General features: G+C 44.4%; 2 protein-coding genes across 3 annotated transcripts in view; one reads left to right on the top strand and one right to left on the bottom strand.

Moving 5' to 3' along the window:
- The window catches only part of actn3b (actinin alpha 3b), a 37970-nt gene extending 31632 nt beyond the window's left edge, over nt 1–6338 (top strand). Inside the window, exons 15-21 of the mRNA XM_085349495.1 lie at nt 32–214; nt 2018–2152; nt 2319–2498; nt 2611–2757; nt 2976–3041; nt 3167–3325; nt 4868–6338. Coding sequence (XP_085205621.1) covers nt 32–214; nt 2018–2152; nt 2319–2498; nt 2611–2757; nt 2976–3041; nt 3167–3325; nt 4868–5026 — 1029 coding nt within the window. The 3' untranslated portion in view covers nt 5027–6338. The remainder of the gene's footprint in view (nt 1–31; nt 215–2017; nt 2153–2318; nt 2499–2610; nt 2758–2975; nt 3042–3166; nt 3326–4867) is intronic.
- A 134-nt stretch (nt 6339–6472) lies between these two features.
- Nucleotides 6473–18935, bottom strand: prkd4 (protein kinase D4). Of its 2 annotated transcripts, XM_085349493.1 has the most exons (18): nt 18780–18935; nt 15352–15490; nt 14617–14748; nt 14363–14517; nt 13997–14192; nt 11608–11691; nt 10936–11089; nt 10541–10664; nt 10338–10415; nt 9742–9952; nt 9604–9629; nt 9453–9525; nt 9072–9178; nt 7812–7973; nt 7566–7664; nt 7225–7492; nt 6809–6894; nt 6473–6637 (listed from the first exon to the last, which is right to left on the bottom strand). In XM_085349493.1, exons 1-18 carry the CDS (start codon nt 18933–18935, stop codon nt 6473–6475), a joined length of 2415 nt encoding a protein of 804 aa, XP_085205619.1. The 2 variants fall into 2 exon arrangements, with proteins under 2 accessions (XP_085205619.1, XP_085205618.1); XM_085349492.1 differs by having other exon boundaries at nt 9453–9629.
- Between the last annotated feature and the right edge of the window lie 2416 nt (nt 18936–21351).

Below are 21351 nucleotides of genomic sequence, written 5' to 3'. Positions count from 1 at the left end.
ACCACCTTATATTTGTTTTCCTCCCGCACAGAGTCTGATCACAGCTCACGACCAGTTCAAGGCTACTCTGCCCGAGGCCGACAAGGAGCGCATGGCCACTCTGGGCATCCACAACGAGATCCTGAAGATCGCCCAGACCTACGGCATCAAGCTGTCCGGGATCAACCCGTACACCAACCTCTCCTCCCAGGACATGAGCACTAAGTGGGACACTGTGAGTCAAGTCAAACGGACCCCACAAACACAGCGTTTGTAGAAGGAGCAAATTAATTATTATATCGCAGACACAATGAGGAGCGTGGCTGCTCTTTAATCTGCTTTCAGCAAGTTAGCATTATGTAGCAGCAAATGTCAACCTGGCTCTCTCTCTCTCTCTCTGTGTACACTCCATTTGGTCATCCAGCTAATATTAGCACAGTGCAAACATAGCGACAGGTCAGGAATAGTACAGTACATGTGGGTTAGAGTGACACTCAGCACTGCTGGCTGTGAGGTGTTGAATTTTCCCAATTCTTTGAATCTTTGGGCTGAAGGAAGGACAATACTCGGTGTATAAATGCTCAATCAACAAATCATTTATTTCCATACAATTCAACAATAAGAGCATTACAACGTCCGGACGGGAGAGATGCTACCAGAGGGTCAGGCACATGTCTCAAAATGGTGACGGGTTGCTCAGCTTTTTATAGTCTCTAGTGGCCCCCAGCTAGTCGTAAAAGCCAAAACATCACATTTTTTCTCTGTTACAGCGCCTAAGTTATGACCTCGGCAGTTGTTTCTCTGCTTTCTGTAAGGTGGGGGTGTGGAATGTGGTCTATCTATCTCCCCTGTCTTTAGACACAGAGTCTCCTGCTTACAACCTTCTCTTCATGATTCAACAATTAAGCATGTCAAGAAAACAGTGTAACACATTCCCAGCAGATCAAGGATACAGAGTGATGCACATTTATCTAATGAACTAATATGTGAATATGTTCTGTTAACTCAAAAGTATAATGAGAACTAAACTACATACAGCTCACACACTCTATATTAAAGGGTATAATGTGATCTACAGCAGTATTCTAATTCAACTACTCTGATTACATATATAAGGTAACATATAATAACAGAATAATCTAATAATTCCCCCTTTTGATCTCTGAAAGAGATCACTTACAACATGCACTCCAGGGTCGCAAGGTCCAGTTCTTCTTGGTCCTGAGGCCCTCTGTCCCCCTTTAACGGGTGGACCATATGTGGGATGACCTCTGTGTTCACGCAGTTCAGATGCAAGCAAAGTTAGATTTACAACCATAACAGCAGTTACAGATGACTCTCCCATCACTCCCCAATTCTCCCACAGCTTTATTTTGGTGCTCCAGTTTTCCACTCCCATTTTAATGCCACCTTATACCTTTCAAATGTTCTTAGACTAGAACCTCTGTCTAAGGAGCTTTTAACCTTTATTTTTATTGCTGCAGCTACCAGTGTCTTCCAGTTGGGTGATTCTCAGCTTCTTTCTTCGACCTCCGGGGTTAGACCACCCTTTAGTCATTGCACAGTTCTGGGGATTATTCTGCCCCGATTTCAAACAAGGATCTGTGTGTTTTGGGTTCACCGGCGTGTCCCCCTTTTTGCCAAGAGCCTCTTGAACCTCGTTGGTCTGGTGTTCCTAATTCAACTACTCTGATTACATATATAAGGTAACATATAATAACAGAATAATCTAATAGAGGCTCTCAGGGGAAATCAAAATAACTCCACAGGACAGCCTGTCGGTGCAGCCGTAGTGCGACACACATCACACCATCTGTGCTCAAGAAACAAATTTTTTTTTCTTTCTATCTGGGCAATCATGAAGTTACAATCTGGAGTGAAAAACTATGTATACAGACTTGGAAAAAGTGACAGCAACATTCAGTTAATTTAAAGATGCAGTGATGCAAGCGTAGAAATGGAAGAGGTGACAACATGTTTAAGTAAACTGTAATAATGTAAGTTACACACAGTCACCAGATATAAACTGTGTGTGCAGGTGAAGCACCTCGTGCCCCTCAGAGACCAAATGCTCCAGGAGGAGGTGGCCAGGCAGCAGGCCAATGAGAGACTGAGGCGCCAGTTCGCCGCTCAGGCCAACATCATCGGACCCTGGATTCAAACCAAGATGGAGGTACGAGATGGGGGTGCTTGGGTAACCAGTGCTGTGTGTAAATCTGCACGGTCGGATCAACGTGATCTGTGGGAACAGTAACGCTCAGCTGTTGCTACAAAATAATGCAGTAAAATATGTGAAAGTATGGTGAGTGCCGCATTTCCTCATTGATTCCTGTCTGCAGGAGATCAGCCACGTGTCTGTGGACATCGCCGGCTCCCTGGAGGAACAGATGAACAGCCTGAAGCAGTACGAGCAGAACATCATCAACTACAAATCCAACATCGACAAACTGGAGGGAGACCACCAGCTCATCCAGGAGTCCCTCATCTTCGACAACAAGCACACCAACTACACCATGGAGGTGTGCATGCAGACCGCAGCGCGATCTGCAGATGGGCTTAGCTCTCACTCCTCTCTACTCAAAGTGTACGCTACCTCTGTTTTAATTTCCTCCCATTCCCTCTCCACTGCAGCACATCCGTGTGGGCTGGGAGCAGCTGCTCACCACTATCGCCAGAACCATCAACGAGGTGGAGAACCAGATCCTGACCCGCGACGCCAAGGGCATCAGCCAGGAGCAGCTCAACGAGTTCAGGGCCTCCTTCAACCACTTCGACAGGGTGAGGCGACACCGTAGGTCGAGGAGAAGAGAGCGGTGCTTCGTATAGTTTTCAAACTTTTCCTTTGGCATTTCCTATTTAAGAGGCTGAAAAAGTTTCGATACGTCGCTTAAGTTCATGCTCATTGATGTTTTAGCATCACTAATGAGTGAATTCATTAATTACTACGACTCTTTGGCACAGTAATGAAAGCGATACTTTGTGCTGTTCCTTTGCAGAAGAGAAACGGCATGATGGACCCAGACGACTTCCGTGCCTGTCTCATCTCCATGGGTTACGATCTGGTCAGTGGTCAGGCGCTCATAGGCTTGACTTGTACAACAACTTGAGCGTAGTTCAAATGTAAACTATAAGAATTTACTGATTCGTTTGCGCAGTAACGATTGCTGATTGTTGCTTTTGCTGACAGGGTGAGGTGGAGTTTGCACGTATCATGACCCTGGTGGACCCCAACAACACGGGCGTTGTGACCTTCCAGGCCTTCATCGACTTCATGACCCGTGAGACCGCCGAGACCGACACTGCAGAACAAGTCATGGCCTCCTTCAAGATCCTGGCTTCAGACAAGGTGAGCAGATGGATACAGCATCTTCTTACCTTATATCATCTAACTGGTCTTCTTATTTAGCCTGTACAGAGCTTCCAGTGCAGCCAGAGGACACATTGATATGGACAAAAGTACTGGGGCACATAAAAAGAGCGACACAGACAGGGAAACTCATGTAGCGAAGCTCCCGGCACACATTTTTAGTGCTGATGTTAATAAAACTTTTACAGATTTACAGTTTATTGCATTTCAGAAATGCATAATTTCCTTTCAAATTCCGATGGTTAGCCTGCATCCAAACGTGACCGGTTAGGGCAGCCATTGCCAAAGTCAAGAGTGCTACTGCACTCCTTCAAAAAACAAAAAAATTCAATGGATCTGAAATCAACACAAGAGACAGTGACGTTTATCCTTGAAATTTTTATTTAAAAAAACAACATAAAAACACAGACTGTTGGCTATAAATCTCTAATGCTACACAGTCATATGCTGAGTTAAATCCTAAGTATGACCCACCTACCACTGGGACACTCAGAGTAATGAGTAACATCACAGTCAACTCCTCCTGTTACCAGTTTGCATTCACCTTTTATATAAATAAATACATTCATATAAATATGTAACTGTACATACTTTCATTCGTAGCCCACACTTTAGAAATCACTGAGTTTGGGGAACTCAGACCACAAACGGATAACATAAAGGCTCTGGTATCAAACACCTTGTCACCACTGATACAGTATCTATTTACAGTGAGAGTAACGTATTAGCTGTGATCCAGGAGCGCTGTGGTTTTGTTATAAGAAAGTCAAGTTGCTGGATAGGCTGTAAGTGACCCAGGCTGGAGTCGGCTTTGTGAAGTGAAAATTTAAGCAATAAACAAGAAACCAGCTTTCGAAAGCTGAAAGAAAAACTATGAGACAGCATATTTCTTATTAATGAATATGGTTTCTAACCCAACAGGCTATATAAATAGTATAATTTGGCTTAATTATAACAAGTTCAATAAATTAAACAAAAACAAATCTGACAAATCAGGTTTTTGGTCATTGGTATGATTGTATCGGCACTGATGTGTTGATACTTTGTATGTAGGTTTATGAGACTTTTTGAAATGTTCACGTTCATAGAAAACACCTCTGGCAAGGGGAGGTGATGCTGTGGCACCTAAATGCTTATATCCCAAAACAACTCAATCCAAACTGAGGCAACTCACTCAGGTATGCAAGGAAGAAATTATACAGAAGCACTCTTTATCTCACTCCAAGCTTTTTCTTTGATTACATACGCAACCTGGATTCTCTGAGTGTCCCGATCGAAACAAAGAGCAAAATTTCCCCTTAAATCTGGGAGAAACATCGCGATTTATCTTGTACAGCTTTATTTCAACAGCAAGTCCGTAATTTAAATTCAGGTTTTCATCTTTCCAAATTCGAACTGCAGGACTGTTTGCCTGAACCTTGAGTCATCGTTCTCCGATCCTCACAGATGCACCAGTACATTTGTAACAGGAGACAATAGCTCCTCGTGAATCACACCTCGCCCCCTCTCTCTCTCCCGCAGAATTACATCACGGTGGAGGAGCTGCGCAGGGAGCTGCCTCCCGAGCAGGCGGAGTACTGCATCACCCGCATGACCAGGTACGTCGGACCGGACTGTCCCTCCGGCGCCCTGGACTACATCTCCTTCTCCAGTGCCCTCTACGGAGAGAGCGACTTATAAGCGCAGCTGCTTCTCTTCACGTCCTCCTCCTCCTCCTCACCCCTTCTTCCCAGCTTCTCTTATTTCTCCTGTCTGGAGAGAGCGATTTTAAACCCTTCCACTGTCCCTTTAAAACACGTTATTCTTTTTTTTTTTTCCCCCACCACCTTCTCAAATCTTAACTTTATTCCCCTCTTCCTAACTCCGCCCATCCCTCTTTTTAAAACACAGGAACACTGCTCAGAGGGGAAGAGCAGAAGACTTTGCTCAGACCTCACAAACTCTGTTCAGGCTGCTCAGCTCCTCTCTCGTTTAAAAGAAAAGAAGAAGAAAAAACAGGTGTACCAGTTATTGCACTGAACTTATGTAAGCAGCATACATAATGACATACCTGCCTTCACAAGGCTTTAAAGAGAAGGAGGCAACGAGAGAGAACGAAAGTTAGATTATTTTTGAGCAAAGCCGTGTGCTCTTCCCCTCTCCTCCTTTTTTTTTTTTTTTTTTTTTTTTTTGTAGAAGGGTGATCAAAGAAGAAAACGTGATTGGTCAGTTGGCTTGGTTGGTTGTGTATTTGTGCAGATGCATGCTATGTTGAAGTTTAGAAAAAAAAACGGCCTTTTGAGTCACCGACTCGCCCTCACACGAACCCCCGCAGGAGCCCGTTCACGAGTGCAGTCAGCAGAGGAGCGAGGCCTGTCGGGTGCTACTGAAAACTCTCACCACAGCACTGTGAAACCTGAATGTTAGCAAAGATGCGATTTAACCTGGAGATCTTAAAGCCTTAAGAAACTCAGGAACACACGGAGGACGAATGGGAGCGCCGAGTATTAAAAGACACAGGTGGGGGGAACGGGAGGAGAGCGCCGTGGCTGGGCGGTGACTCGGGAACGGATACAGAAAGATGAGCTGTTATGGCCAGAGAGAGCGACCTCTCCCACACGCCTCTCTTATTAAACTCCTTTTTTTAGCCTTTTTTTGGGCTAATTGTAAAATTACGAGGAGAAGGGGGACAAAGACAGAGAGAGGTGTCAGACAGGGCATCAGGAAAGTTGTGGATGAAACGGGAAGAATCAAAACTGTACGTGGAACCATAGCAGGCGTACTCACAACACAGGGTTTAGGGTAGCATTTGAAGAGAAGAGGTCAGCCACGACGATCGCTGTGTTAGGCTCCTCCCTGTGCATGATCTCGATATCTTAACTCATCTGTGCTCCATTTTCCTCCTCCTCCCCCTCATCCCTAACTCATGCTGTCTCATCACTGATGCCACTCTTTCAGTCATATGTTAAAAACCTCAACTTGAAAATAAAAAAGGAAAATTATATTATTAAAACCACACGTGTTTGTGTCTTTATTACTTTTCTCCCGTTTGATCCGCGGCCTCACTGCTGAATGTTTTTTTTGTTTTTTTTAAATGTAGCTGCACAGTCTGATAAAGTGTCCGACCCTTAACCTCTGTGCTCGAGGTCACATGTCCAATTCTTTGTTGGGGTCACAGCAGAGGCGGGAGGGGAAGTCCAGCCCCATCTCTGCAGCGTAGAAGCGCCATCGGTCCTCGTCGCCTCGATGCGTCAGGTACCTGCAGCCCATCCTGAGCTCGAACTCCCGGAGGTCGCACCACAGCTGGAAGTTCTGCAGTAGCGAGAGGAGAGCGTGCATGACTCATACACATCTATACATCAGGAGCATCTGAGCATCCTGGTCAACACCTATGAACGCAGTAACACTAGATCGAGTTAATTCTGTTGTTTCACACTACAAAATTAAACGATTCTCAATGATAGCGTTTGTAAAGTGTCCGACCTGCAGCCAGCTGTGTCCCAGCGCTTTGCCCACGGTGAACCGCCGTCTCACCGACACCTGCAGCAGGTTATTGATGAGGCTCACAGCTGGGGAGGAAATGAGACGGAGAAGGATTTTCAAAAAGAGGATTTGCTCACTGGAGCCACCCAGTGGAGAACCAGGAGAATAACAGGACTCAAGCATGACACTATAAACTGTATGTGTGGGCAGACATGGATCAAACTAAAGAAAATATATTTAAATGTTTAAAACGACGCAAAACTGTGGGCTGACATGGCAACTTTCCGACGTGGAGTTTGTAGTGTGTGAAACCTTTAACAGGGAAAGCATAATAAACTCTCATCATCACTATGTTGAGAAACTGTAAACCCAGCTCACAAAGAAGTTTTAAAACTAAAGAAAAACACCGTTCATACCCTCCAGTGAGATGGGGGCCCAGGTTTGGCGCGGGTACATGAAGGTGGCGTTGGTGATCTGCTGCCGGATGTCCTCATCTTCATTAAAGGGAAACGTGCCGCTCAGGCTGACGTACATGATGACGCCGACAGACCACATGTCCAGAGAGCGGTTGTAGCCATTGCTGCTGATCACCTCGGGTGCCAGGTAGGCCGGAGTCCCCACGACGGAGCGCCGGAAAGACTTCTCCCCTATGATCCGGGCGAAGCCGAAGTCGCACAGCTTCACCTGCGGCACAGAGGCAGAGCTGATTAAATAAGATGCCGTGTGCTGTATCGGGAACTAAAGTGCAAAATCCCACCAGAGGTAAGGGGTCTGAAGTGGCCAGCAGTACGTTCTCAGGTTTCAGGTCACAGTGAGCGATGTGCTTCAAGTGCAGGTACCGCAGAGCCTCCAGAATCTGAAGCACACGTTTGAGAATTTCACATTTAATTTTGGGATAAACAGAAACATTAAAGGTCCCTGCATCTTTGTTAAAACAAGAAGAAAAAAAACAAGGACATCCTCTAGACACCCCTGGAGCGTTTCTCAGATCGGGATCTCGTACCTGCATGACGAGGAAGCGAGTGATGCGTTCAGGGAGTCGACCTTTCTCGCTGGACAGAATCATCTCCAGCATGTCTCCGTGCAGCTTCTCCATTACAACAAACACGTGCTCGACAGTTTCGAACATGCCCTCCAACAGAACCACGCCGGGGTGCGACAGATTCTGGAAAACACGCACGTCAGTAAATCACCTGATCGTGACTATAACACTAAAAATCAACCGAAAATCTGCAACACTTCAATCAAATGTGTTGAGTTAATGAGGAAGCAGTGAGGAAGGAATCGGGAACAATGTGACAGTTATTTGTACTTGTGCTAATAACTCACTAATAACTGATGATTATTTACTAATCATGTCCACAACCATCTGTTCATCAATAAACATTCACCAGACACTTTATTAGGCAGGTTGGACCTCCTTTTTCCTCCACAGCAAGATTTTGGTCTAGCCTCAGGCCTGTTCTTAGCTGACAGGAGTGCACCTGGCGAGTGGCTCTTTGAGTTACTGTTGCTTTCCTTTCAGCTCAAAGCAGTCGGCCCACTCTCCTCTGACATCAGGAGCCTGTTTTTACCAGAAGACTCTGGATATTTGTCTCATTTTCAGGCCATTCCCTGTAAACTAGTGATGGTTGTGTGGGAAAATCCCAGCAGATCAAAAAATCTGAGATTAAAGTCAGAATTCTGAATTTTGATGAAAAAGTCAGAATTCTGAGTTTAATCTCAGATTTTTTTTCCAGTGGCCCTAATCCTCTTCCGTAGTTAATCCATCAGGATTTAAACCAGATTAAGTAACTGTCACTAATATATCCAAGCTAGTTCTTCTACAGTGATGTAATGGATCAGGAGTTATTAAAGCAATGATGAATGGCTCTTTAACCCCTTAATGCCTAATATATCGTTTTTGATGCATGAGGTTTTGAGGCATTTACATCATCAGTGTGATTTTATTTTTCCCTCAAAAACCAAAATAAAGAGCACAACACATTTTTAAGCAATACATTTTGAAAAAATAAACTAAAATGCCAAATGTGGCCAATATGATACCAATTAAAACTCATATATGCAAATTAATATTTAATTCATTCTAAATAAATTGGCAAAAACTTTGAAAAAAATGTGAATTTTCTGACAATTATGTCACAGATCATCGTTTTAAAGGTTAACCATCAGGTTGTTCCTGGTTTGTTCCTCACGTGTTTTCAGTAACTTGTTACATTTTTTGTGTCATTTCTTGTAAAGTGTATAAAAACCGCATTAAAACCTGTAAGATGGCCACTTCGTTTCTCAGCTGCGTCTCCTGTTTGGTGGGGAAACGCGTCTTGTCGATGACCTTGATGGCAACTGTTCGACCCGACTTCCTGTGAGTTCCTGAAGAAGAAAAAGAAAAGAGACGTGATAATGAAGCAAAGGAGCATTTGTAGCTTAGCAATAACAGAAAGACATTTGATGAAAAAGTTTGTTTTGAGCAACATTTCAGCCTCTGAAGTCTCTGATTTCTTTGGTGTCTTTTGAAACTGTTTCTTCTGTACTGTGTATTTTCAGATCACTGCATAAAGACAGTCACAGTCATAGAAAACAGGATTTTCTTGTACTCCACGTGTTCAGTTCTCTGGACATAACAACATAATGAGAATCAGCTGACCTCCGTACACCACGCCAAACTGTCCCGACCCCAGCACCTCGTCTGTACAGATCTGATACACCGAGCTGATGTCCTGAAACACACACAAACACACTTCGACACTCTGTAACACTCCTCTAACGTGTGCACGATAAACTCGCTCAAATCTTACCGCACTGCGTCTGTATCGGTATTGATCTGTAATCAGAGACAGGAAGTCTTGTTAACTGAATGTTGCGGGTCCATATCCATCACTGTTACCATATTCAGAGTAAGATCTGATATTAATATCTGATGTTTTCTGACTCACCCTGGATCTCATCTTTGTGTCCTCTGCTGCTCTCCACCGGCATCATAGCCTGCCGGATGGCGCTCTCCCAGGCTGCCCCCTCCTCGCCGGCTATCACGCAGTACACCAGCGACACAGTCACCAGCTCGAACGAGTGAGTGCTGCCGTCTGATGGTGGCACGGAGAGCTGGGTGGGGCCTCGGACCCCGAGCACCTCGGACAGAGAGATCTCCTGCAGAGGAGGTTTAAAGCTATTATCCATGGCCTGCTCCTACATAATGTTTCTATAATCAAAGTAACATCTGTCAGGCTATCATTGTCTGATTTTCACTGCACTACAAACTTCTTAAAGTACGTTTAAAACGAAGGAGAAATGAACATACACAAAATACAATACTGTTCTCTTTAAAGTAAACACTGCTCAGAGCGCGAGCTGCCTCGGTGGATGTTTGCACTGTTTACACAGTGACACAGTGGGAGGAACAACACTGGCACACTGCAGGAACATTTCTGCATACATGTTAATGACAGAGGCCTTTGATACGAGTGGGAGTGAGCGTGCAGCACACAGGATGCTGCTTTGTCTGTTTCCGTCTTATATCATGCAACTATCATACCTTGTAGAACTTCGTGGTGTTTTCATTCTGGTACAGAGTCATGCTCTTCCAGTCCAAGATCCAGTAATGGCGTTTCCTCTGAGTAAAGACACGACCGAGTTAAAAGCCGATGAAAATGTGATTCTGCTTTACAAATATCATAACCTGAGCAAAACATTTTGCTTTTTTGAACGTTTCCAGATCTGAAAGAGTGTGTTCCTCACCAATGTGTCTGTGTTGGTGTGGTGGACCAGCCACCCCTCTCTCAGGACTCCTCCGCCTCTCCTCTTAGTGTGATGCACCGACTGGACGAGCCTCATCAGGGGGATGTTGCTGCTGAAACAAGGACTGGCGGGCGGAAAAAGAGAGGGAGGACAAAATAAAGGTCCGTTTGGAGATGGTGAATTAAACAGAAGTCGCCTCTAGGTGGCAGCGTGCGCCACAAACAAAGCCGAGAAAACCCAGATATAAACGACAGGGACGATAAACGTCTGTTTTATAATACGGGAATTTGGGCGACGTGTGATTCAGACGCCTGACATCGTTCGGACGCTGTCTGCACCAGCAGACAGCTTTTAGCTGGGATTAGATCATCAGAAAAACTTAGTGCCCCTCTGACCTCATCGGCTCTCGCAGCTGCTCGACTTCCCCGGTCTCTGCCTGTGAGTCATCATCGGTGAACATGTCATCGTCGCAGATCTCTGTGGTGCTGGTGATCACTGACTCATTGTCCTCCAAGTCTGGTTGGCAGCTGTTATCAGCTGCTGGGCTCTCTGGAAATGTGACATCAGCAACTAATGAACAGCTACATTTAATTCTATTTATATTATTTACACGATTAGGGCCATAAAATACCAACAAATAATGAGGTAAAAATAGCAAACAAATAAGTTCAAGATGAACCGAACAAAAGAAAATGTCTGATTTTTCTCAATAAATGACTTAAAATGCATCTGAAATACTGCTGATCAGTTACCTGTCTTTGTTTTCTCTTTTTTACATATTCTCTGGTGAAATCATTTCATCTCATTTCTCATCGGGCTCAGTTTACCTGACTCATCATGCAGCTAATCATCACCGCTACTCGGAGGAATGTGACGTTTCTGAGATGCTAATTTAGAGTGAGGCCTGAATCTATCAAATGTTCCTGGGAAACAGGGTGAATCAGCTTCGACTCATGCTGACAGCATCAGAGTCAGGCCCCTTTTCAAAGAGCCATGGTCTAACACAGCCACAAGCCCAGAATATGAAATGAAAACCAGACCTCAGACCTCCAGGGACCGTCACTCACCTTCCCCGTTCATGCCGTTCCTCTCTCCGGGACAGTCTCTGGGGACTAAAGGCTCACAGCGCCGATGGCAGTTAAACCTGCAGTCTGGAAAAACCATGGAGGAGACGTGGGAGGTTTAAAAAGGCTGACAGAAAAAGGAAGAGTGCTGGAGTCTGGAAAGATACAAACTCATGAGTCAGAATATTGCGGTCAGTTTTTTTCGTGATGAAAATGAATGTCGTCTGAGATTCGAGACATCTGCGACACATCCAGGCATTTAGGTAAAATTAGATTCAACCCAATCTGCTTACGTAAGTACGTGGGATACACAAGCTCCTTGACAAAACAAGTGTTTGCTGTGTGCTCGTGAGCCTCCAAGTCAAGCATTACTAATCAAAGTCAAAGCTTTGCAGGAACAGAGCACCAAAAATGGCCACAAGATCTGAACGCATAACATTATCAGGTTTGTAAAGAAGGAGGCCTGTCACCCACTCTTTCACAGGAGTGGGTGACAATAAGATTCAAAGGTGACCTGTTGTGCTATCTATACCTTTAGACCACATGTGTCGAGATCCAGGCCAGCGGGCCACATTGGGACCTCTGCTGAGATGCAGAGGCAAACTGAAAATTAACAAAAGAACAAATAACCCATGGCACAGGATGTTCCTTTGAGCCAGACTTCGAGGTGACGCAGCCGTAAAGTTTTGCACTCATGTGCAGCCAGTTTGACAGCAGAAGCCTGGTAGGAGGGTACAGGCAAACTGCAAGATCAAAGATTTTCTCCTCTTAAATTAAGTATCCTACAAAACTACAGAGTTGCCACGTTCAGTTCAGTTTTATTTATAAGCACCAAATCACAACAACTCAAGATGCTCTGTATTGTAAGGTAAAGACCCACAATAACAGACAGAAAGCCCCAACGATCAGACAACCTCCTCAAGGTAAGTACTTGGTGACAGTGGGAAGGAAAAACTCCCGTTTAACAGGAAGAAACCTCCAGCAGAACCAGGCTCGGCGAGGGGCGGCCATGTGCCGCAACTAACTGGGCGTGAGGGAAGGAAGACAGACAAAGACGCTGAGGAAGAGAGCCAGAGATTAATAATAACTTATGATTAAATGCAGAGAGGTGTGTAAACACACAGTGAGTGAAGTGCATTATGGGACTCCCCCAGCAGCTAACACCTACTGCAGCATAACTAAGGGAAGATTCAGGGTCACGTGATCCAGCTCTAACTATATGCTTTATCAAAAAGTTTTAAGCCTGGAAGTAATAAATGTATGAACTAGTTTTTCAGCCTCACTCTGAGACAGGATGTTTCTAATTTAAGCGATATTACACAAACCTGTTTTTCAGACCTGTCAAACAGCTATAATAATAGAAACAGGTATTACATTTAAATACAAGAGTGAGTTTTGCTTTTGTTAAACGCCTCGTGCTGTTAAACAGGTTGTGGTGAGACGGCTGTGTGGCAGCTCACTTGTACAAGTGTAAATTATGCAGGACTAAACTTTGTAGAGACTAATAAACTTTCTGTGCACTTGTAGAGAATTTCCTGTGAGCCAAATTGTGAGGGAAATACATTTTACAGGAAATCTGATGTGATTCTCATTTCCCATTGACTAAATGGACTAAGTTCACCAACCCTGACGTAGATTGGGTTTGCTATGGGTTTTTTCAGCGACGTCAACCCTTTCTTACCACTTGTGCTGTCTTGTGCTAATTTCCTTCTACCAAACGAAATGTGCAGCTGGCTAAAATAAGAGCTCAGCTGAGGTGTAAACCATTAATATTTACATCCTGTCATGGCGTCACAGCAAGAGAGTCTCACTGCAGTAGATGCATGCCATCTACTTTCTGATACAGCTGGCCGGTGACAGTACAATTAGAAAAAGACTGAAGGAGTATGGCTTGTTTGGAGACAAAGCCTCTTCTCCTTAATTAGAACATTGGAGCACAGATGATGTTTGGAAAGTTCCATCTGAACAAACCACCAGACCTCTGGAACAACGTCCTTTGCACTGACGAGATGCACAAAACCACATTCAGAGGAAACCAAACACGTCGCAGTCACTGAGTCGACCATTAACGCCAGAGTATACCGAAGTATTCTAGAGGCATATATGATGCCGTCTGTCTGACAGATAAAGCTTAGACAAAGTTGAATCATGTAACAGGACAATGATCACAAGCACAGCAGCAAATCTACAGATCTATGCATAAACGAATCGCTGCAAACCTCAGTGAACTGAAACAACGCTGCAAAAAAAAGTCAGACGCAATTTCTCCCATAAAAATGTGAGAAACTGATAAAGTCACACAGGACATGAATAATACAAGTTATTGCTGCTAAAGGAGGTTGAACAAGTTACTGAAACATGGGATGTGCTTAGTTTTTCTCTTCCTTCTCACCTGAGCACTGCAGCCCCTGCCTGAAGAGGCCTTTGAGCAGCCGGTGGCAGTACTGGCAGACGGTGGGTTTGGTGTAGCTGTGGATGTGGAAGGTGTGAGGGACCTGAGCCCTGCTCCAGTCGCTGTACCCGACTCCCAGCCACACCGGAGCCTCGGCCCAGGATGGAGGCCTGGACGCGGGCTTGGACTTGCTGATCTGGAGAAAGATGCAAAGTGAAAGATATCAACTTAGAATAACTGAAAGAAATCTATTGTGTGAATATGTGATTCGATTATACCAGTAAAGGTTACAGGTGTGTTGGAGAAACAAACAAATCCAGGGTTGCAAAAACACTTATCTGCTTTACAATCACAGCAGTTCCTCACCTCTTCTAGACTCCCGCCTGCCTGATTGGACAGCGAGTGTGTGCGAGGTCGCCGGGGTGGAAACAGGGAAAAGCTGGTGCTAACCTGACGCCGTGCTCGGCTACAGTTACTGGGCAACTGCAAAGCACAGCGTTTATGAAAGTCTAATCCACAACCTGTAAAGAGATAAAAGTAAAAACAAAAACCTTTAACAACACTCAAGTATCAGTGAAGAGACGATACCACCACATGATGAAGTGTGAAAGCGCCTTTACCGTCACATTTTAAACCCTGCCGAACGAGGCCCCACAGCATCTCTCCACAGTGGTGACAGAAAGTGGGGGTCCGGTACGACTGCACCGCCAAGGAGTGTGGACGCATCGTCACCTGTGTCACGGAGGCTGATCCTGAATCACAGAGAGGACTCGTTACACCAACAGACATCCACACTCCATGCATTTACTGCTAAGACTCCGCTATAGTAGCTTTGCATGATTCACAGCTCAAAATAATCCTCATTTGTCTTATACTGGTCCTTGGTGCAGGCGCTCGACTCGTCTGAAACAAGCAGTTTTAACTTCGTCCGCCCGCCCACTGCCCCCCGTGAAAATAGGTTTGGAACAGTAGGAGAGTTGGACTCATTTAAAACTGACCATTTAAAACCACCTACTGGTGGTGGTCAGAGGGCCCGGTGGCGCCAGTGTTCGGCAGCCTCGCCTCTGTCAGTGCACCGCAGAGTGGCTGTGGCTACAATGTAGCTTGCCATCACCAGTGTGTGAATGGGTGGATGACTGAATGTAGTGTAAAGCGCTTTGGGGTCCTTAGGGACTAGTAAAGCGCTATACAAATACAGGCCATTTACCATTCAAGAGCTTCTCTCCAAACCCCTGGACAGAAACAGCATTTTACATGCATGAATAAACTATATGTCACCCAAACAAATGAGGTACACGTAGTACCACCAAATCTCACCAAGTGTCCACCTGCCTCTGTAAACCTCAAACACTAACCTGAAACGATGACCTCAATGAGGTCGCCATCCTGCAGCTCGTCGGAGTCGGTCAGCCGCTGCAGCAACTGCTCGGAGGCGGCTTGATGTCTGAACAGCAGAATCTTCTCCCCGACACCCACCACACTGCAGTCTGGAGCCTAAACACGCGAAGGAACAAAAACCGCAGTCTCAGGTTGAGTCACTATTGAAGCAACAAGATCAATTTAAACCCCCAGAAGGGCTCCGGTAATGTGACGATTTGCTTTCTGAGTAAATGAAACAAGTTATTAAGCAATATGGGGGAAAAAAGAGTAAGTTTTTCCACAAATGGAGTAATTTAAATATTTGAAATCAGAACAAGTGTGGTTTGGGAAACTGGACACAGCAAAGAAAGCCACCTGCAGCCTGTCAGTCGTGATTTTCCATTTTCACGTCTGCACGGCGGTAAAGAACAAAACCACATTAAGATGAGCATGCAGACTGAAGACAGCTCTGAAGGGAAACCTGAGTGATGCACCACAGGTAGAGAGTGACTCCACCACGTTCAGCGTTATAGAAATAAATAATCTGTGTGCATCTGTCGCCAAAGTACGACTGAGGAAGAGAGATAGGAAGGCTGCGAAGTAGCTCAAGCTTTGCTTTTCTATCTGAATCATCATTTAGGGATGATAAGAACAGCAGATTCAAAGATGTGACACTGCAGGTCAATTCATTATTTAAACATGTTCAACTGCTCTATCTAATCAGCCAATCATACTGCAGCTCAGTGAATTTCAGCACGTGGCGGTCAAGACGACCGGGTGAAGTTAAAATTGAGCCACAAATGAGGAAAAAACGTGATTTAAGTAACTTTAACGTGGCATGGCTGTTGGTTTCAGACAGGTTAGTCTGAGTATTTCAGAAACTGCTGATCAGCTGGGATTTTTCCACACAACCATGTCTAGCCAGTTCTCTGGGCCGAACTGTTTCATATTGACAAGAAGGCAAATAAACACTCGTTACAACCAACGTATGCAGAAGAGCGTACACATCAAACCTTGAATCAGATGGGCTACAGCAGAAGAACACCGCACAGGAAGCCACTCCTAGCTAAGAACAGGAAACCGACGTGACAGTTCGCACAGGCCTCACTAAAACTGGACAACAGAAGATCAGAAAAATGTTGTCTGGTCTGACGAGTCTCGATTGGAACATTTTGATGGTAGGGTCTGAATTCATCGATGGCTCTAGCTGCTGAAGGTGGCGTGATGGTGTTGGGGATAGAACAGCTGAGCATCAAACTCCACAGCCTGCTTGAGCGTTGGTGCCGACCATGTCCATTCCTAACAGCAGTACTCATTCAGGTGATGCAAAGCATTGCGTTATTAAGGCGAACATTTACACCAATAGAACAAACCTAATGTGTCCATTACTTCCCCCCTGCCTCAAAGTGCATAAGTGGAATTGTGCTTTATGTGACCCTAAAGGTAAAGCAAATACCTGCTAGGTTTCAGTGTTGGAGATGCGGGTGTTCACCCATCATTGACACAGTGACTATAATGAATGTAAAACGTGCACAAGTGACACACACACACACACGATGAGCTGACCTACTGCCTGGAAACTCAAGACGCGTCTCAGTCAGAGGGGAGAAGCTGTGGTTGGAAAGTTTTGTGTGCTCGTGTCGACCACAGTCCCTGTAACCGAGGAAGTGCAAAGACCAGCCCAGTGACAGTGAGATGAAGCCCCTGCAACACCTGCAATTCACAACTTTCTTTATTTAACCTCAACTACAGTTTTACTCCACCGTCTGTGCGCTGGCACTTGGGTATAGATTTTACTGTATAAACAAGTATAGAGTACCCGTTAATTCTAAATACATCTCTGGTGGGTGGAGAAAATCTGTTAAATGGCGAGTTTATATCTTCTATTTTTTAAAACTTGTCATTTAGTTTTCCGGAACAAATTGTATTCACAAACACCCTCAAAAATCTGAAGGTGGTTGGGTGACACCCACTTCACAATACTAAATGTTGGTGAAATTACACCACCATACAGAGTGCTGCATACACAACAGCACAAAACCACCAAACTCTGCAGACAAAAACCACACTCCATGCACAAACCTACATTACCTTCCTTCATAAATAAGTTGACCTTTCATAGTCCACTTCCTGACAGTTCTGAGAGGCCTGAGAGATTTGAAACATCATCACAATATTTTCCAAGTGGGACTGTGTTATGGGTCAGGGCGCGTTGTGACAGCTCAGCACTTCATTCTAATTAATATCTTTTTTCATCACCTTCTCGCTTCTGACTCTTTGCACGCAGTTTGTTCCTACAGCTGTGGCATCTGAGCAAACCACATGTCAGTCAGTTTTGACCAGTATCGAATGGCAGTTAAAAAAAACAAAAACTCCAAAACAAAAGAAAAAAAGGAAACAGAACAAAGCTAGACGTAATCTGCACGGCTACCAGCTAAAAATGAGGTCGACTCAGAAAAAGCTGCTCTCTTTAAAGTGCTTTAAACCCCAACTGCAGCTGAAGACGATAACACTTCTCTAGAATTGGTCCAACTACCAAAAAATGCCGCAACAGAATACCCACAATGCATTTCAAAAGGCTCTTTCATGAGTATCTCTCGTGCCTCCTAAATAGTGACGGCTTTCAGATTCGCACATCTGCAGGTTGTTATGCACTTTCGCTTTTTGTTTTTGTACAACTCTATGAAGTTATTATTGTCCAGCTCCATATATTTAATATTGTTGGACTCTGTGTTACAGTAGCTTTGCATATAATGGCCCTCACTTCATCCTTAGCACCTCTCCCGACTTTCTGTTTAAGCAAACTGTCTTCTCATTGGCTGCCCCTCATAAACACATTTGAATTTCTGGGAGGTGGCACATGTTTGCTCGCTGTTACAGTTGTGTGGTTGAGAAGACCCCTCTCTTTGATATCGGCTCATCTGACAACACACTACTGTGAGTGTGTGTGTGTGTGTCTGTAAGAATAAAACATAGATAAACATCCATTTTAAAACTGGTGCATGGCCTCTTTAACGCTCGTGACTGATGATGAACTCTTCATGATCAGATGTATAGTCAAAGGAGCTTGCAAAGAAAAGCGTCTGGACTTCTTTAAGTTGCTTGAAGACGTTTCACCTCTCATCCGAGAAGCTTCTTCAGTTCTAAGGTCAAATGGTGGAGAGTCCCAGATATAAACCTAGTGGGAGTTTCCCCCCACAGAGGGACAAAAGGACCCCCTGATGATCCTCTAATCGCCTGAGCCAAGGTGTGAAACTGGGTGTGGGTCCCAATCAGCCAGAGTTTCATCCGAAACTCTGGCTGATTGGCTACGATGACCTGGATGACTGAGAACCTTCACAGACGATCAGATGTATAATACCGCCCCACCTCCTTGTGTCTTAGTGCTTTCGAGCCGGGAAACAACGCCACCCCGTGCGGTTACCTTGCGCTCTATGACCTCAGCAGCCAACCTCCGGGCATGACGGTAGCTCAGGTTGCCCGCAGGGACTCGAACCACCTCCCTGAACAGACCCAGCTGGAACTGGACCAGAACCGGTGCTGTGAGACTACTGGGACTCGAGGGAGTCAGTGTAGACATGGAGAGAGAGCCTGCAGGAGGAAAAGTGGATCAAGTTAATGTGGGGTTGAAGGTGTGACCTGAGAGAAAGCTGAAGAGGTTCAACGTGAAACTCCAAAACAAAGCACTACGCAGGCCCCTGGAAATCTACTCCATCTTAACCTTATAGCTCTTGTTTGAAATAGTTCCTGTTTAATGTTCAGGTGTCTAAAACTGAACACCCCAATTTCTCAATAAGAGATCTTTATCTCACCATCGCCCGAAATAGAAGGATATTTCAAGCAGCGAATGCTCTCTTCGACTAAAAAGACTTCTGTTGTAAAAGCTTTGATATAATAGGACATAACTTACTACACAATACTTTGATCAGGATAAACAAAGAGTTATTTTTAAATCAGATCAAGAACAAACTAAAAAGCACCAACCTTACGGTCTAATCTTGGTCTGGTCTTTGTCTTCGACGATCGAAGGACTGCGTCTCAACAGCACAACAGCTGATCAATCTATCATGGTGCTGCCGAGGCTCATCATGAGCTGCTGGTTGGTCTGGTTTCCTTTTTGTGGGGCTCGGCTGTCTGAGAAACAGGAAGTAACAAGAGAAGCACTCACCTCTGTGAAGGCTGCAAAAAGCACAGCGTACGGTTAACACCCCACACCCTGGCTGTCAAAACTTAAACACACACGTACTTTGAAATGGTTAAAACAATTCAGCGCGCACGTTCGCCTTTGTAGACGTTTGGAAAACACACAGGAGGCGGATTTGGTTTGAAAAGTGGAATTTGCATTTATTGAACCTTTGATTAAAATACACATTAGGTTGGCCCCGTCATAATAAGATGCATGAAATCATCAGCAACAAAATAAAAACAAAGAAAAATAACAAAAAAAAAAGAGAGAAGGCCTGCGTACGTACATCACCATCAGTGGCTCTGAGTACATGCACTGATCTCCATACACATTTGGACAGACAGCACACAGAAATCAAGACTTCTCTTTTAAGCTTTGGATCAAATTGTTGCTGCTGCATTGATCACAAATTAATATTTACAGCCGTAGCAGTTTTGTTCTCCCACATGAGAAAATAGTGCATTAGCGGTGACATGTTTAAGGAGTCTGCATCTCCTGAAATCCCAGTTATTACACTGCACCGACCCAGGGTGTAGAAGTGAATGATTAATACCTTACAGTACTGGTAAGTATTGATATGATGGTGTGTACTGGAAAGAAGCACTGATCTTTACTGGATCTTCAGCTACAAACTAGTGTTTCACCATTTGATTTTTAAATATATATGTATATACACATAAACACACACATACAGTTAGACAGTGTTGAGATTGTGTGTATGGTTATAGGAATCTTCCATCATTCTTATGAGTGAATAAGTGACAAACAGTAAACGCGTATATAAAGGTCATACATGTATAACTCTGTACATTATTCGCTGTGAACAACACTTAAAGCACTTTATGTTTTTCCAGCGTCTTTCCAAAGCTCTTCCACTCACTTCTTTTTAACTCCGTCCTGCACTTTCGGTACTCCTCCTTTCCTCCGTTCATTAAACCTGCACCATCACGCACGTTCTGAAGCAGACAGGATAAACTTAGCGCCACTCAGAGATCGAAGGCTAATTAAAAATTAAAAAGAAAAAAAGCGTGCCTTCGGTTTCCGTAGCTGCGTGGCGATGGCAAAACAGCCTCACACGAACCTGCCTTCACCTTTTTAGAACTCACATTCACCTTTTCGTTTACTTTCTCGTCATGAAGTCAAGTCAAGGAAAAACTTGAGGGTGTAACATCACTTGCTGACCCTAATTTTGCTTTAACATGATAAGAAGTACATTCGGCGGATAGTTCTCCTGATAGTAGCGTCCTGGCTTGCAAACAACAACAATCCACCAGACCCCGCACAATCAACATTAAAAATCAACATTCAAATAACCAGCTGTTTGTACCGTCGACATAAAAGCTCAGAGCCAAAACAAAAAAATCGCTTCAGAACAACAAAAAAAGTCAGCGAGGACGGACCACCATCAGCCAGCTCCCTGCGAGGGTTTGATTACGACTGATGACTGATCCACCCAGGAGAAAAAAAAAAGAAATAAAGAAATGTAACAATAAGGACTGATTTGCACAAAATGATGCACATTCAACAACAGTAAATACAGAAAAAACTACAACAAACTCACAAGAGGAATGACAGTAAACACATCAGCTGATGGGCTGCATCAGCTCTGATCAAATAATTAAGAGGGTTACCCACAGCTTTAAAAGACACTTTCACTTCAATATCCTGCTGTAATGATTGTAAACACATTATTTTTAAACATCAAATTTTCTTTATTATTTAGTCGCATGAAGCTCAGGTAAAAGGTACCAAAACAAACTTTGATTAAACTCCCTGTTGAGGCTTCAGGGACACCGAGGAGTCAAATACT

This window comes from Diplotaxodon limnothrissa, linkage group LG3, assembly GCF_057381915.1.
Source record: "Diplotaxodon limnothrissa isolate DT_005_m linkage group LG3, D_limnothrissa_male_GT1.1, whole genome shotgun sequence".
In the NCBI taxonomy this organism is placed as follows: domain Eukaryota; kingdom Metazoa; phylum Chordata; class Actinopteri; order Cichliformes; family Cichlidae; genus Diplotaxodon; species Diplotaxodon limnothrissa.
This window is presented reverse-complemented; position numbering and strand designations above follow the sequence as displayed.

What these genes read in the sequence shown, in the direction of transcription:
- prkd4 (XM_085349492.1), bottom strand. Translation starts at nt 18,935, where the DNA reads ATGTCTACACTGACTCCCTCGAGTCCCAGTAGTCTCACAGCACCGGTT. An exon ending in ACACAAAGATGAGATCCAGG is followed by an intron (nt 9,630 to 9,741) that starts GTGAGTCAGAAA and finishes CTCTGATTACAG; the next exon opens with ATCAATACCGATACAGACGC. An exon ending in CTCGCTTCCTCGTCATGCAG is followed by an intron (nt 7,665 to 7,811) that starts GTACGAGATCCC and finishes CGTGTGCTTCAG; the next exon opens with ATTCTGGAGGCTCTGCGGTA.